Source organism: Marmota flaviventris, chromosome 1, assembly GCF_047511675.1.
Source record: "Marmota flaviventris isolate mMarFla1 chromosome 1, mMarFla1.hap1, whole genome shotgun sequence".
In the NCBI taxonomy this organism is placed as follows: domain Eukaryota; kingdom Metazoa; phylum Chordata; class Mammalia; order Rodentia; family Sciuridae; genus Marmota; species Marmota flaviventris.
In genome coordinates, this window is record NC_092498.1 from 113,389,042 (window position 1) to 113,405,615 (window position 16,574).

Below are 16,574 nucleotides of genomic sequence, written 5' to 3' on the forward strand. Positions count from 1 at the left end.
AGAAGCCAACATTGAGATAAACAGAGCCAAGAACCAAGATGGTGACCCACTGACTTCCCTGCAGCTCTTGAATCCAGATGTCAGATTTTGTCACTGGCAATATTTTGAAATGTGCTGAAGTGGTTGCCCAAACATTGGGGTGGGAAGACTCATCCCCGTTTGTCTAAGACATTCCTGGATTTAACATTAAAAATTGTATGTCCTAGGAAACTGCTCTATCCCAGGCAAACTGGGAGAGTTTGGGTTCAAATCCTGGCTCCACTTACAAGCTTTGGGCAAACCACCTCACCTGTTTTCTTACTTTTATAATAGGCATCAAAATATCTACCTTGGAGGGGCTGAGGTTGTGGCTCAGTAGCAGAGTGCTTGCTTAGCATGTGTGAGACACTGGGTTTGATTCTCAGAGTCACATATAAATAAACAAAATAAAAGCCCACTGACAACTAAAAAAATTAAAGAAAATCTATCTTGGAAACTGCCCATGTGGATTAGAGAGAATTTATGTAAAAACATGGTTATCTCAAAAAACGATAATTTGTTATTATAAGCAATTGGGGGTACTCAGACAACTGTAACATTTTTCAGATAAGACACGTGAAGATATTTCCTGGGTTCCAGGATACCAGCTTGATATTCAGATGCTATAGCTGTGTGCTAGGACCTAAGGAGGTCTGTTTGATTTCTCTAGGACAGAGCTGCTCAAAAAATTAATGCTTAGGGGCTGGGGCTGTAGCTCAGTGGCAGAGCACTGGCCTAGCACATGTGAACCACTGGGTTTGATCCTTAGCACCACATAAAGATAAGTAAAATTAAGGCATTCTGTCCATCTACAACTACAAAAAAATTTTTTTTTAAATTAATGCTTAGGGTTTTGTGGAGTGCTTGGGCATGTTTGGTAACTTGGAGCAAAAGCAAATCAAAACCACTTCTAAAGTGGCATTTAAACATTTAAGCACCCCTTTGTTTAAATGTGACCACCCTAAACTGTCTAAAGTGCACTTCAGACCTTTTCACAGATGGAAAATGGGTACCAAAGGTGACATGAGGACCCTGATACAAAGAGTTGACCATGGATAGTATTTTAAAGAGGTTATTTGCTTGTTCCCTGAGAGATCACCCCTGGTTTCTAGCGTACCAACAACCATTCCTTTTAGTCACTATCCTATTCAGAACTCTTATGGTTGCAAATGACAGAGCTATAACTCAAATGATTTGGCAGAGGGAGATTTCTTGGCACAAGTAATGGCCAACAATCTATGGAAAGGTCATGAAACCTACTATGGCTTTCTAGGAACCTTGTCTCTAACTTGCTTTGACTAGCTTTACCACAAGGCTAGAAACATGGCTACTCACAGCTCCTGATTCCCAATTGACTGCCTTCCACAACCAGACGACTCCCAGCTACTCTGATCCCAAGTTCAAAACCCCAAGAAAGAGCTCTCATTGGCTCAGGTGGCCATCCTTGGATCAATCATCAGTGACCAGTGATACAGAGAAATTTGAAATATAGAGGCTCCCTAAAAACCAACTGGCTGAGGAAGGGGCAGAAGCAATTCCTGGAAAGGTGTCTAGTAAAAAGGCCTGAAATTAAAAACTGCACAATGATTTAACAGTAAAAAGACACCTGTGAATCTAGAAGAGGACCACAAATTCATGTCCAGAGAAGCACATTGGAGGTCAATCAGATGACTATTGATAAATTATTCCTAAAGAAGTGGTCACTGTAGTTTGCACTACATACCTACATATAGCCCCGCATGGTAAGGTTCCTCCCACCTAGCATGCAGAGCCTATAAACAGTCCAGTCTTCCTAGACCCACATTGGTATGTACTGGAATCAACTGGGAGTTGGTAAATAGGCACTTTCCCAGGCTTTCCTCTCAAATTGTGATTCAATAGCCTAGGATGGAGTCAAAGCATCTCCAAGTTTACAGAGTTCCCAGGTGATGCTGCTAAAGATGGTCTATGGACTATGCTCAGAAACCATGTCCCAGGCCAGGTGTAGTGGCGCACACCTATAATCCCAGCGGCTCAGGAGGCTGAGGCAGGAGGATTGTGAATTCAAAGCCAGCCTCAGCAAAAGCAAGGCACTAAGCAACTCAGTGAGACCCTGTCTCTAAATAAATACAAAATAGGGCTGAGGCTGTCGCTCAGTGGTAGAGTGCCCCTGAATTCAATCCCCAGTACCCACCCCACATTAAAAAAAAAAAAAAAAAAAAACATTCCCCAGGCTACCAGTCCACAAATCATAAAAATAAAGCACCCAGCATATATATGTGGTATGTGGTTTGTGCCCAGGAAATAGCCCCAGAGAGGGCAGTGCAAATCACCCCAGAGTCACAAGAGAATTCTGATGCTCATTCAGTCCCCATGCAGAGTTAAGTGTGCACCTGGACCTCCCATGTCCTGCCCTGAGCCTTCCCAGGTGAACAAAATAAATAACAACAACCACATTTTCATTTTAGAAGCACTTGGTTTTATTGCACAGAAGCAATTGAAAGTGGACTCCAGTGGAAAGTGCGCCCTGTTGTGATTCAGTGGCCAGTGCCCAGCCTCATGGGCTCCTGCTCTTGCAGAATAAGAGAGTGCTGGGCAAGGGCTTGACCACTCCTTTGGAAAACAGAAGGCATTCGGGAATAGGTTAAGACATCTCAAGCATAATGTGTTTCTAACTGCTCATTCATTATTGCGGTCATCTGTCAGTACATACAGGAAGTAAATGCACTTATTTGGAGAGGAGGGGGGCAGTTTTTGTAGTCAAGTGTTTACGTGTAGCATTCGGCATATTATCACATTCGGCTACATAAGCTATCATAACATAGTTGTCCATCGCCTGGAGAGGGTTTGGGACACGGGGTGGGGAGGGGGTCAGGAACTGGGAGTGCCCTCTCTTGCTACCATATTGTTAACAGAAAATCCTGTTTGGTGAAGGAAGGCCCGACATCAAAGCATGTTTTTTTTCTTATAGAACAAAAAGGGAGGAAAAAAAATGAAAATTCATTAGACTGACCCTTGAGTTCTGGGACCCTCCTAAGTTTCTTTGGCTGCTCTGGGGTTCCTTTCTTACTGCCTTACTTTTCCCCCTTGGTGGCCTTGTCCTCTGTGGCCTTCTCTGCAGGCTTGCTGTCTTTTTGGTCCGTGCTAGAGGATTTTTCAGCCTTTTCCGTCTTGGGTTTGCTGGGTGTGGGGGCCTCCTTGCTGGGCTCCTTGGAGACACCCTTGTCGTCCTCCTTGGCCTTGGCCTCCGTTTTGGGTTTCTCCTCTGGCTTCTTGGCCTCTGCGGCCTTCTCCTCCTTGGTGTCTTTCTTTTCGGGTACTGCTGCTGCCTCTTCTTTCTTTGGCTTTTCTGGTTCCTTCTCTGCTGGTTTGCTGGGTTCGGCTTCCTTCTTGGGTACCTCAGTCTTGTCTTTGGGTTTAGCTTCTTCCTTCACCTCCGCCTTGGCAGGAGCCTCCTTCTCCGGGGTCGCTGCTTTCTTCTTATCCTCTGTCTCTTCCTTCTTGGCCTCAACTTTGGATTCTTTGGGCTTCTCGACAGCAGCTTCCTTCTTGGCCTCCACCTCGGGCTTTGGAGCCTCCTTCTTGAGAGCCTCGCCTTTCTTGCTGTCCTTCTCCTCAGTTTTGGGTGTGGCTGGAGCCTTCTCTTCTGCCTTCTTTGGGGACTCTTTGGGTTTCTCCTCCTCCTTCACGGGTGATTTCACCTCTTCTTTCTTTGGGACCTCCTTCTCAGGGGATTTGACCTTCTCTGGGGATTTGGCCTCCTCCTTGACAGGGCTTTTGGCCTTGTCAGGGGATCTGGTGTCTGGAGGGGACCGTGCTTCCTCCTTCACTGGAGTCTTGGCTTCTGGAGACTTTACATCTAGAGTCTTGGCCTTCTCTGGGGACTTTGCTTCTTCCTTCACTGGGGACTTGGCTTTCTCTGGGGACTTTGCTTCTTCCTTCGCTGGGGACTTGGCTTTCTCTGGGGACTTTGCTTCTTCCTTCGCTGGGGACTTGGCTTCTTCCTTCGCTGGGGACTTTGCTTTCTCTGGGGACTTTGCTTCTTCCTTCACTGGGGACTTGGCTTTCTCTGGGGACTTCACCTCCTCCTTCACTGGTGACTTGGCTTTCTCTGGGGACTTTGCTTCTTCTTTCACTGGGGACTTGGCCTTTTCAGGGGATTTTACCTCAACTGGAGACTTGGCCTCTTCCTTCACTGGCGACTTGGCCTTCTCAGGGGACTTTGTTTCTTCCTTCACTGGGGACTTGGCTTTCTCTGGGGACTTCGCTTCTTCCTTCACTGGGGACTTGGCCTTCTCAGGAGACTTGACCTCAGCTGGTGATTTTGCCTCTTCTTTTACTGGGGACTTGGCCTCAGCTGGTGACTTTGCTTCTTCCTTCACTGGGGACTTGGCCTTCTCAGGAGACTTGACCTCAGCTGGTGATTTTGCTTCATCTTTCACGGGGGACTTGGCCTTCTCTGGAGACTTGGCCTCGATTGGTGACTTAGCCTCTTCCTTGGCTGGGGACTTGGCCTCGTCTTTCACTGGGGACTTTTCCTCAGCTGGTGACTTGGCTTCTTCCTTCACAGGGGACTTGGTTTCCTTTTCTGGGGATGCAGCCTCTTCTGCTGAGGGAGACTCTGCTTCTTCTTTTCCCTCTTCTGCTTCTTCCTCTTCTCCCTCTTTTTCTTCCTTGCCTTCCTCCTCTTTGGCCTCTTTCTCCTCTTCTTCCGTCACTTCTTCAGTTACTTGGGTCTCTTCTGTCTGTTCCTCCACAATCACAGTTTCCTTCTCTGACTTTTCTACCACCTTGATCTTCTCTTCACTTTTGACTTTTATGTGAGTGGATATGGAGGGAATTTTCGGGAGTGCCTCTGGAAGAGAGAAAGGACTTGGGCCAAAGCCGATCCGACACTCTTCACCTTCCAGAAGTTTTCTGCAAAATGGATAGTGGAACATATTACTCTATTAACTCAGAGCAGATTTGTTGGTCTGGGGTCCTCCTAGGGTATCCTGAAGCTCCATGGCATCCAATGACATGAACTTTGGTGAGGGAAGGAACATGAATGAATGATAGTTTTTTTGAGGGGGGTGGGGGCACGGTAATAAGGATTGAGTCTGTGGCTGCTTTACCACTCAGCTACATCTACATTTCAGCTTTATTTTGAGACAAGGTCTCACTAAGTTATCCACACTGACTTTGAATTTGAAATCCTCCTGCCTCAGCCTTCCAAGTTGCTGGGCTTATCAGTGTGTGCCACTGTGCTTGACATTTTTATTCCTTTTTATTAGTAGTTAGTTTATTTATTTAGGTGCTAGGGATCAAACCCAGAGCCTTGCACATACTTAGCATGCACTCTACCCCTGAGTGACACCTCCAGAAATAAACACTTTGGAGAATGGAGAAAGTCATTCAGCACATCATCCAAGTGACCTCTAGACCTATACTCCTATGGGGTTGTTCTTACTTAATGCAGTGGACACTGCAATTTGTGAAATTAAACAACTCCCCTTTCCACACCTGAAGAATGGTCCATAATAGAGAGCTCCTACATAAACAAAAGTGGTAAAACTGGTGGATCTCAGCAACAGAATACTTGCCTAGTCCTGGGTTTGATCACCAGTACTGCAAAAATAATGATGATAATAATAATAATAAATAAAGGACAGAGAGAGAAAGAGAGAGCAGGAAGCAAGCAATTCCACATTGATAAATTTAGTTTAAGAGGTCTTACAATATTGTCATTTGAATTTTTCCTGTCACTCTTTATCATTATCCTTTAGGTTTTAGAAAGAGGGTAGTAGAAACAGTTCCTCCTGTTGGCTTTGCTACTAACTAGATAGTGACGTTGGCCAAGTCATTCAAGCTCTTAAGGGTTCAATTTCCTTATTGATAAAAAGAAGATCATTTGGGCTGGGGCTGGGGCTCAGCAGTAGCGCACTTGCCTGGCATTAATGAGGCACTGGGTTCGATTCTCAGCACCATGTATAAATAAATAAAATAAAGGTCTATCAACAACTAAAAAATATATAATTAACCAAAAAAAAAAAAAAAAAGGATCATAAGAGTTCCTACTTCAGAGGGTTGTTTCAGTCAAACAGTGAATAAAAAGGATTTAGCAGAGTGCTTGCCTTACAGTGAATGTAGGGGTAACCCCTACAGACTGGTGCTTCCCAATTTTTAAAAAACATGTATTTATTTTAGTTGTAAATGGACCTTTATTTTATTTATTTATATATTGCTGAGACTTGAACCCAGGGCCTTGCACATGCTAGGCAAGCGCTCTACCACTGAGTCACAACCCTAGCCCCTGGTACTTCCCAAAGTTAACAGCACACAAATCACCTAGGAGCCAAATGCAAATCCTGATCCAGTAGCCAAGGACAAGGCCTAAGTCTAACTAGGTACTAGACAACATTGATTCTGCTAATTCATGAACCACACTTTGAATAGCAAGATTAGAGATTAGAGCCAGGGGTTGTGGCACATGTCTGTAATCCCAGCTACTGGAGAGGCTGAAGCAGGAGGATCACAAGTTTGAGGCCAAACCTGGGCAACTTAGCAAGACCCTGTTTCAAAATAAAAAAGGGTTGGGGGTGTAGCTCAGTGGTAATGTAACTTTAGATTCAATCCCTAGCATGGAGGGCGAATTATAGACTAAATAAAGTCAACAGGTGGGGGTTGAGGGGATATAGCTCAGTCGGAAGAGTGCTTGCCTCACATGCACAAGGCCCTAGGTCAATCCCCAGCACCTCAGGGGAAAAAAAAGTAAAGTCAACAGATGGAAAGTCAAAAGTCATCAGTCTGCAACTAGGAAAGGTCCTCATGGGGGTCAGCCCTGTTCCTCAGACCTGCTAAACCAGAAGGGCTCATCCAGGGGGACTGGCTTTCTCAGAGCCACCCTTACTAAGTAAGGGTGATTACCATGTACATGTATTACTTCGATTAGTTTAATAGGATTAGCTCACCCAACAACCCATGATATGGATCCTGTTATTATCATCTCCATTTTACTTCTCCAAGAAATGAACGCTTAGAAACCAAAGGAACTCTAAAGGAACTAGGTGTAGTTGCATGTGCCTACAATCCCAGAGACTCAGGAGGCTGAGACAGGAGGGTTGTAAATTCAAAGCCAGACTTAGTATTAATGAGGCTCTAAGTAACTTAGTGAGACCCTGTCTCAAAATAAAAAATTTTAAAAGGCTGGGGGTGTGGTTCAGTGGTAAAGTACCCTGGATTCAATTTGTAGTACCAAAAAGAGAAAAAGAAAGAAAGAAATTCTAAAGGATAGAGTTGTAAAAGCCTCTGACAATTTAAGTATCTATTTCTCTCCAGAGCAGGCCTCTGGCTGACTGGATTTGAAGAAAAGAAGAGTTTTAACTCCTTAAGTCACTGTCGGGATTTCTGCCTTTGCCAGACATGGTGGCACACACCTGTAATCACAGCGGCGGGAGGCTGAGGCAGGAAAATCTCAAATTCAAAGCCAACCACAGCAACTTAAAGAGGCCTTAAGCAACTCAGAGAGACCTTTAGATAAAATATATAAAAAAGGACTGGAGATGTGGCTCAGTAGTTAAGCACCCCTGGACTCAATCCCCAGTACCACTAAAAAAAAAAAAAAAAAAAAAAAAAAAAAAGATTTCTGCCTCTCAGAGGGGTAGACTGGTGGTACTAGGGGTTACTAGGGTTACTAGGGGCTAAGGAAAGGAGAGAACAGGGGATGAAGTTTGAGTTCAAGATGATAAAAAACAGTTTTGGAGATGGATAGTGATAGGGTTATACAACAGTGCAAATGTACTTAATACAACTGATATTTAAGATGGTTAATTGGCAAATATTATGTCATTCATATTATCAAAATTTTTAAAAAATGGCTTCTGTCTTTAAACAGCCATGTTGCCTAAATAGAACTTGAAACCCAAGGTTTCACCTAAAACACAAGGGCTCTCTGCCATTCAGCAGCTCCTGGCCCAACTCACCTATAAGCAGCAATCTCAATATCCAGAGCCATCTTGACATTCAGCAGGTCCTGGTATTCTCGGAGCTGGGCTGCCATCTCCCACTTGGTGTTCCTCAGCTCAGTGTCCAGCTGCTGAATGGCTTCCTGGGGATGACAGATCATATGTGTCACTCTCTAGTTAATGCCTATCCCTTATCACCAGGATATCTGGGGCTGGCTGTGTAAGCCCAAGCTGCCCTTCCCAGTAAGGCTCAAGTGGGACCAAACCCCATCCTATCAAAGCTTCAGGGTCCTCATTTGTGGACATGGAAAAATCTGAAGCAAAAATCTCAGCTTGAGGAAAGGTCTAGAATGAAATGTCTCAGATGCTAGCCTGGTCATGAGATGATGTGTGAATTTTCACAGATCTCTTAAAATTAGAAAATGCTCAGTGGGGGGGCTGGGGTCATGGCTCAGCAGTAGAGTGCTCGTCTCGCATGTGTGAGGCCCTGGGTTCAATCCTCAGTACCACAAAAAGATAAATAAAATAAAAATATTGTGTCCATCTACAACTAAAAATATATATATTAAAAAAAAAAAAAAAGCAAATGCTCAGTGGAACCAAAGCCTTATCTGCATTTTCTCCTTACTGCTTCCCCAGTGCCCCAAAGAGCCTGCCTGCCACATCATCAAGGCTTGAAAACATCTGTTCTTGATGATCTAATGACAGGGACAATACACAAAAGCATATTAAATACAAGATAAAACTTGTCATCTCACCCTAGGCCCACTGCAGCCACAGCTTAAAGAGAACTATTATCACTTTTTATTTTCTCTTATTTGTTTCTCTGCTTCCTAAAACTCTATGATCACTATATATTACTTATATGCTGTTTTTTGAAAGTTATCTTTAATTGGAGGAATCTGCCAAGGCCCTCCCCAGGCTACACACAGGTTACTATTAATTGGATGTCCTACTGAGCACTTCAAAGTCTGTCTCTCTTTTTAACCTTCAAAGTTCTGTAAAGCAAGTGTTAGTTTTTGTTTTTCTTTCTTTACCTTGTCACTGCGGAGAAGAAATTTAAGTTCAGACAGACCAAAAACTCTCCTGGGTCACACAGCTACAAAGTCCTGGTATGTCTAACTCCAAGAACCATGGTCTTAACCACTGCATCCTGCTCAGAGAAGGGGAGTGACTTGTACAGGTCACTCAACCAGGAGAGGCAGTTTGTCCCTATGTCTACCTGGTAGGATGCAATGTCAGCCTGATGACGGTCCTCTAGCTCAGAGCGCTGCCTCTCCAGGGAATCCTTGGTGCTTTTCAGAGCCTCCAACTCTGTGGTCCTGGCCTGCAGCTGACGCCGGTACTCAGTTATCTCCTCCTGAGCTGAGCGCATGGCATCTGTATTCACTTTAGCTGCCTCTGACAGTCGGTCCAGCCTCACTAGGTAGAGAAGGGAGCAGGGCACAGGGTTAGACACACCTAGATTTGGGTTCCAATGCCTAGATCTGGAAGGTGACACACATGGGTTGGGGAGTTAGTGGGTGCCAGGCACCATGGTGGATGCTTACCTCACTCTATGCTATGAGAAAGGCAAGTGATCCAGCCTAAAGCCACCTAGCTAGTAAGTGGCAGAGTAGGATTCAAATCTAGTGATTATATCTGGTTCCAAAGACTAGACTCAGTCTCCCTCAACCTAGAAATTTATATCAACCTTCAGGGGACAGGAAGCTCTCATTTCTGGTCCCAGTACCAGGTCCAGCTCCCCAGCAAGGGGCCGGCACTGCTGGAGACTCAGATGTGAAATTTTGCCCATGAGGTTTAACTGAGCTGAATGCTGGAGGCTTGTGGCTGAACTTGTTAATGAGCCTGTGACCTTTGAAGGCATGAGAGTTCTGAGCAATCAAGTCATCATGCAGCCATGGTACCTTCCTTACAGACTTCTGCGCAGAGTCCAAGATCACTGCAAGTCCAAGGTCCTGGGTGTCAGCCCTTCTATTCCGTCCTCAACTTGGCTGCGCATTGCATAGCACAGGAACCTCCCAGTTGATGGCAGCCACACCCTGGCCCCTGCCACCCACAGGCTCCTAGTTCTCAGAAGACCTTGAGGGGGTCAGTGGAGGCCTTTAGATTGGTTTACATCCCCTGAAAATGAACATCCTGAATCCCCACATAATAGCACTGAGAGCCTGAGTCTTGGTGGAGAGAAGCCAGCTGTCTGGACCACAAGCCCTGGGATGGTTTGCCTGAGTGAAGGGCAAATTCAAGAGAACAGAATTCCCCTCTGGGAGTGGCCTTGCTGCAGAGATGGGGGAGGGGTTCTGCCACTGCAGATGGGTAGAAAAGGAATGGGATATTCCAAGTATCCAAATGAGCATTCCTGGCTTTCCCTGCCAGTACTGGCAAAGACTTAGAAATCTGTCCAGGTGGGTGAGAATTCTAACCTATTGTGGATTGCAAACTCATTTGAAAATCATTGAAGCCTCTGCACTCTCCCCAGAACAAAGCAGTTTTACAAACAGTTTCAGCTAGGATCATATAAGTCTCCAGACTGAGAAGGTCATTTGGTCCACCCAGCTCTTTCAATCAAAAAGAAATGAAAACCAGAGAGGGCTAATGTTGGTCAAGGTCACCCTGCAGCTGCTGGGCACAGCTTTAGGATAGCTGCAGTCCAGCTGACTCAGGACTACGTGGAGTTGGGTGGTGGTGGGGATTTGGGAAGGTTCCAGGTTGCTTAAGAGAGGGGATTTAAAATAGTGAAGAGGCCAGCCTCAGCCATTCTTGGTCATTGGTTGTGGTGACCCACCTGGGGAGACAGGATGTGAAAATGCCCCACCCATTTCAACCCGCACTGCAGATTAAGGTGGGGGCATTAGGCACGGAGCAGGTAGTGGGGCGGAGCCTACTAGGGTAGGGGCAGAAGAATGGAGACCCAGAAGAGTGCAGGAAAGGGAGATGGGCGGCACTTACAGGGTATGCACTAATGACCAGAAGCCAGCGCTACTTTGGAACTAGAGACAATTTGTTTTGTTCCTAATGGGCAAAAATCTCAGACCAGGGGGCCCCAGAGTGGAAGCACAAAGAATCTGGAGGAGAGCAACCAAAAGAGAACCCAGAGTTGGTGGCGTCCTACAAGAAACCTGTGAAAGTTACTTAAGTAGGGGGCATGCACTTTGCGAGGGAAGCTGAGTTGTGAGCCCTCTGATTCTGCTACACGGAATCCAACAGCACGCCCTAGGGTCAACCCAGGGGGCAGCTAGCTGCAGGGGCACCCCTCCCCAACCCCCACGCGCCTGCGCACCTCGAAACCACTCCTCTGACTGCAGCGTGCTCTGCACAGCATGGCCTTCGAGTTGCGCGCGGATCTCACGCAGCGCCGACGTCACGTCGCACTTCAGGGCGTCGCGCGCCTCGGCCTGCGCCTGCGCCTGCGCGGCGCCGCAACCCTGGATCTGACCGAGCAGCTCGCCCACCTCCTCCTGGTGGTGGCGTCGCAGGTAGCCGCACTCCTCCTGCAGTGCCTGCGCCTTTTTCTGCAGCTCGACTCTCGCAGCTTCGGCCTCCTGGGAGAAGCGCGCTAGTGCGCGCGCCGCAGCCTCAGCCTCTTCGCGCTGCCGGGCCTCGTCGTCGAGGCGCTGGCGCACGTGTGCGATGTCCTCGAGCAGGTGCTCCTGCTCAAGGCGCAGCTGGCCCCGCGCCGCGCCCAGGCGCAGCACTGCGCCGCGCATCTCGCGCACCTCGCGCTCGTACAGCTCACCCATGGCTGCGCGGCCTGCCTGCTGCTGTCGCAGCGCGGCAGCCTCTCCCTCCAGGCTGCGGTTGTGCGCCTCAAGCTGCCGCACCTTGTCGATGTAGCCCGCGAAGCGGTCATTGAGGGCTTGCAGCTGCTCCTTTTCGCTACGCGCCGCAGCCGCCGCCACCATGCAGCCCTCTGGCCCGTTGCTCAGCGTATCTAGCGAGTCGGTGCTTGAGGCGGCGCCTGCGCCACGGAAGCGGCTGGGCGAGGCTGACACGGAGCTCACGGACGTCCGAGCCCACGAGTGAAATCCGCTGGAGGAGCCGGCCGCCGAACGCGAGCCGCCCTTCCGGGCCAGCGCATAATGCAGGCTGCCGCCTCCGTGCAGCGGCGCGAACGGGGCGCCCAGCAGCGCGTCCGCGCCGCCGAAGCTCATCATGGCCAGGCAGGTGCGGGCCGCCGGCAGAGCCGGAACGCGGGGCCGGGACGGGGTGGGCGGCACTGCGACAGCTCCAGGACGCCAGCTCTTTTATAGCCGCCTTGGCCGGGTCCAGCCCCTTGGCAGTGGGGGGCTGGGGAGTCGGGCCCCGCCCTCTCCACCTCCTCCCCCGCGGCCCGGGGCCGACCGGCTTAGCCGCAGTGAGAGGGGCGGGGCAGGGGGAGCAAGGAGTGAAGGGGAATCGTCGCAGCGACTGAGGAGTCTCCCGAGGTCAGGGCAAGAGGTGGAGGACTTCCGGAGAGTACTAATGGGGACCCTCAATGCGGGCGGGAAGACCCTGCTAGTGTGTTTAGAATAAAAGAGGGGACCTGATATAGGGGAGAACAATTAGACTTGGTAGGAATCGGGGGTGGGTGCCTTCGGGGTGGAGCGTTGAGATATGCTGTGATCATTAGGATGAGGGGACCCTTGCATGGGATGGAGCACAAGGTTTTCCTAATAGTTAGGCCTTGGGGATAGGAGATGCAGAGAATCTGTAGCGGGTCCCAAATAATGAGGGAGCCAGGCAGTTGAATGGGGGCACGGTGTACGCTGTAGAGAATAGATAGGGGACTCCTACCGTGTTCCCCTAATTGCTAGAGCAGCCACTGGGAGAGGACTTAAGAAACTCTGCAGCTGGCTCTGGAATAGGGAAGGAGGACCTGGAGTTGAAAAGGACAGTAAGGCTACCCTGAATTGGGGTATGGGAGACACTGCAGAAAATGGAGAGAGGGACCCCTGGGTGGTGGTGAGGAAAGAGTATTCTTTAAAAAGTCTGCAGTGGTGCCCAAGATTGGAAGTGGGAGGTAGCAGCTGACCTCAGCAATAGGGCCTCTAAATGAAGGGACAGAGGGGTCTCCTGAACCGCGGGGAGGTGGGCTGTGTTTGAGGGGCAGAGTTCTGTATGCTGGGGTCAGCTCTGTAGTTTGCTTGCAGAATGACCTTGGACAAGTTCTGTCGTCCAGTTCTAGCTTTTCCTTTTGTACAGTGAGGGGGTCTTGCCCTAGGGACCAGCTGCAACTCCAGAACCCAGGACCATTGTGGAGGAAGGTCTCCAGCTGAATTAGAGGGGAGCCCACATATTGCCTATAGGTATGACAACCATTTTCCCACAACTAGAATATCTATCTTTCTCCTTCTCTTTTTCATCTCCTCAGTCTCAACTTTTCACAGCCCAACCCCCACAACAGACAAACTGACACCTCCACAGGCATCCCTTCTCACTCCCAAGGAAGTGGTGGGATGCTTTCTTACTACTCAAGTCCCTCATCCCCATGAGCCCTAGTGGGGAGTCAGGCAGAAAAAGGGGTTCCTTGGGTTTGGGGACTCTGCAACTACTTTGTTATGAGGCTCTTTCTTGGCTTTGCTTCATGTCAGATGCATTGGGAGTGGGGGTGGCACTGCGGCTGGCATTTCATCAGTGACAGAGCCTGCTTCTTGTTGGGGACATAGGGGTTAATCTCTGCCTTTGCCTTTACCTTGGAGAGGGGAGGGGTGCAAGCTGTCTCTTGCCCGGGCCCTGTGCTATGCGGATAAGAACTGATGACAGGGTGGGTGAGTGGTCCAGAAAGTCACAGTGGGCCAGGGACCCACTCCTGGATGTTTCACTAGGGATCTATTTTCTGGGAAGTTCTCCATGCAAACCTGGCCTGTACTCCTTTTCCATTGGGAGCTGAAAGGACCCCCAGGGATACCCTGACATCCTCTGGAAACCAGAATAGACTCCCCTCCCAGATCTGAATCTCCCCAAGGCAGTTATTTCAACCCCCACTGCACCCCCAGCTTATCCTCTTTTTCCTTCTTTTAGGATCCCCAGGACAGAGACTGACAGACCCTCCAGAAAAAGATCCCTGCCAATCCCTTTCTCTTTGCCCTCTCTCATGCCCAGACAACTGGTGTTAGGCAGACCCTGAGAGCTGGGGAAGTGATGGTGCTGTTCCTTTAACCATGTTTTACTGGAAGGAGAGTGCGCTGGGGAGCAGGGAAGAGGGGGAAGGGAGTTTCTGGCTTTGCATGGAGAAGCAGAACATGATGAAGCATTTTTCCCCCACTTAAAGGTCCAGTCATGCTTTGGTTTGCAGGGGGCAGAGGGGCTGGTTTGCAGGTGATGCTGGGAGAATGAGGTGAGTGGCTGGTCTGAGGTACTGGAGAAAGGCATGGGGTAGAGGGGTGCTTGGGCAGGACCCTCTTGCTGTCACATGGCTCCGCAATTATTTTTCATTCTGCTTGGAATTTTGCCATTTGATCTTCTTACTTTGAGTCTCATCAGTCCTCTGCACAATGCAGATACTTGCTCTGGGTGTGGGAAGGCTGATAGGAGGGATGGGAGTAAAATAGGAGGGGGCAAGATAGATTTGTTAGGGCCAGAGACCTCACCCATCAGATTACAGCTTGCTACAGATTCCAGAAATCCAAAGTATGATTTTTTTATAGCTGGAAAATTGGCACAAGATCTGGAACCCTGAGGTCATTCCCCCAAAAGACCCTTCAGGCTTACTAGAAAGCCATCCTTGGCCTCCTGCCCCTCCCCACATTTAGGTAATTGTCCCCTCCTGAATGTTCCATGGTCCCCAGTGTTAAGTCTTAGCAGTACATTCACTCTTTGTCATTGTGTGAATGAATGATGAGTGAATGAAAGAATGAATTCCATTAGTCCTCCAGACAAACTTTCGGTCTAGAAGGAACTAAGAATGATTCTGCCCTGAATCTGTGCCTCAAATCACTTTTACCTTCTTTCCTATGGTTCTTACCACTTGGAATTGAATGGAACAACTTATTATTTCATCCATCCTTCATCCTTCCATGCCTCCATCCATCCATCTCTCCCTCCCTCCCTCCCTCCATTGCTTATTGAGCACCTGTTATGCTATAGGTACACACTAAATGTTGAGATTATAATATCCCACAAGCTTCTAAAATTGTCTCTGGATTCTCAAGTTCTTCCCAAATCCCAACTCATCATTTCCTAAGGCACTTTCAAGATAAGTGCTATAGTCTGGATCTTGAATACCCCTGAAAGGCCCATGTGTTAAAGACTTGGTTTTCAGGGTGGTGCTGTTGGGAGGTGTGGCCTAATTGCAATGCCAGATAGTCCTGCTACTCTGGGCTACAAGTTCAAGACCAGCCTCAGCAACTTAGTGAGACCCTGCCTCAAAAAAATTTTAAGAAGTCGGGACCAGCTCAGGGGTCAAGTGCCCTTGGGTTCAATCCCCAATCTGGGGGAGGGGAGGTGGAGGGGGTAATGGAAGGCCTTTAGGAATGTTTCCTAAGGGAACTGTGGGACTCAGTCCCTTCCTCTTTCTTTCCTTTGCCTCCTAGCCATGAGGTGAATGGTTTTGCTCCATCATGTACTCCCACCATGATGTGCTACCTCACCACAGGCCCAAAGCAGCCAACTGATGTGAACTGGAACTTCCAGAACTGTGAGCCAAAATAAACCTTTTCTCTTTATCAATTGATTGTCTCAGATATTTATTAGAGTAACAGAAATGAGACTAATGCAATAGGTATACCTCCAAAAAGAACAATAAAGCCATAAAGCTCTCTGTGAACATCTGCGAGGCATTGCTGCCACTCACTTCATTCATTCCACTAGATGGGATTAAACCCCACAGTGAACTTAGAAAACTGAGACTCCAGTGAGATGGAATCCTTTACCTCCCTTGTATACAACAGAGAAGACTCACCATGTTTTCTTTGGTGCCTCTTCAAACCTCCTCACTTGTCAGGGATCACTGTTCCTGTTTTATGTACTACTTAAGTAAATTGAAGCCAGAGTAAGGAAGTGGGTTATCTGGGTTAGCGATAGCCCAGTGTCTCAGGTCATCCAGGTCTAAGCTAATGCTGGACACACAGTGTGGAAACCAATTTCTCTTGTACAGTAGAGGCCTTGGTAGTCTGAGGGTAGAGGAATGAGAAGTCCCCAGAAAGAGAATGAGCAACTTTCTGGGGGTGAGATTGGGGAAGGAGTCTGACCTCTGACAGGTTGCTCAGCTGAGATTCTCTCTGACCCATGATCCAGTGTCAGCACATCCTGTATTTTCTTTTGTTTTGGTGCTAGAGGATTGAACCCAGTACCTTGTGCATACCAGGCATACATTCTACCACTGAGCTGCACCCCAGCTCCTCAACACATCCTATATGAGGGCCCACTCCCTGCACCACTATATCCTTTATAAGGAACAGCATTGACCATTGCTTGGGGTGCATTTGCTAAACCTCATTTTCTTTTCCTGCTTTTTCTCCATAGGACTTGACTTTATTTTCCCTCTTTGACTCCTCCCATTACAAGGTAAGTTTCATAAGGACAGGGATTTTTGTATGTTTTATCCACTGCTGCTTTCCTCAGTGCTTGGAATAGTGGCTGGCATACAGCAGGTGCTTAACAAGTACTTGTAGGATGACTGCAAGGTTCTGCCTGAGAGGCTGGTGATCACCTGGA

The 16,574-nt window shown here is 48.1% G+C and overlaps 1 protein-coding gene across 1 annotated transcript; it reads right to left on the bottom strand.

Annotated features, from left to right (window-relative positions):
- Positions 1-2,511: 2,511 nt before the first annotated feature.
- Nefh (neurofilament heavy chain) lies at positions 2,512-12,094 on the bottom strand. Its single transcript, XM_027956055.3, has 4 exons — positions 11,221-12,094; positions 9,163-9,362; positions 7,959-8,083; positions 2,512-4,914 (listed from the first exon to the last, which is right to left on the bottom strand). Exons 1-4 carry the CDS (start codon positions 12,092-12,094, stop codon positions 3,072-3,074), a joined length of 3,042 nt encoding a protein of 1,013 aa, XP_027811856.3. The 3' UTR covers positions 2,512-3,071.
- Positions 12,095-16,574: the final 4,480 nt, after the last annotated feature.

What these genes read in the sequence shown, in the direction of transcription:
- Nefh (XM_027956055.3), bottom strand. Translation starts at nt 12,094, where the DNA reads ATGATGAGCTTCGGCGGCGCGGACGCGCTGCTGGGCGCCCCGTTCGCG. An exon ending in GTCAGAGGAGTGGTTTCGAG is followed by an intron (nt 9,363 to 11,220) that starts GTGCGCAGGCGC and finishes TTCTCTACCTAG; the next exon opens with TGAGGCTGGACCGACTGTCA. An exon ending in CTGACATTGCATCCTACCAG is followed by an intron (nt 8,084 to 9,162) that starts GTAGACATAGGG and finishes TGTCATCCCCAG; the next exon opens with GAAGCCATTCAGCAGCTGGA.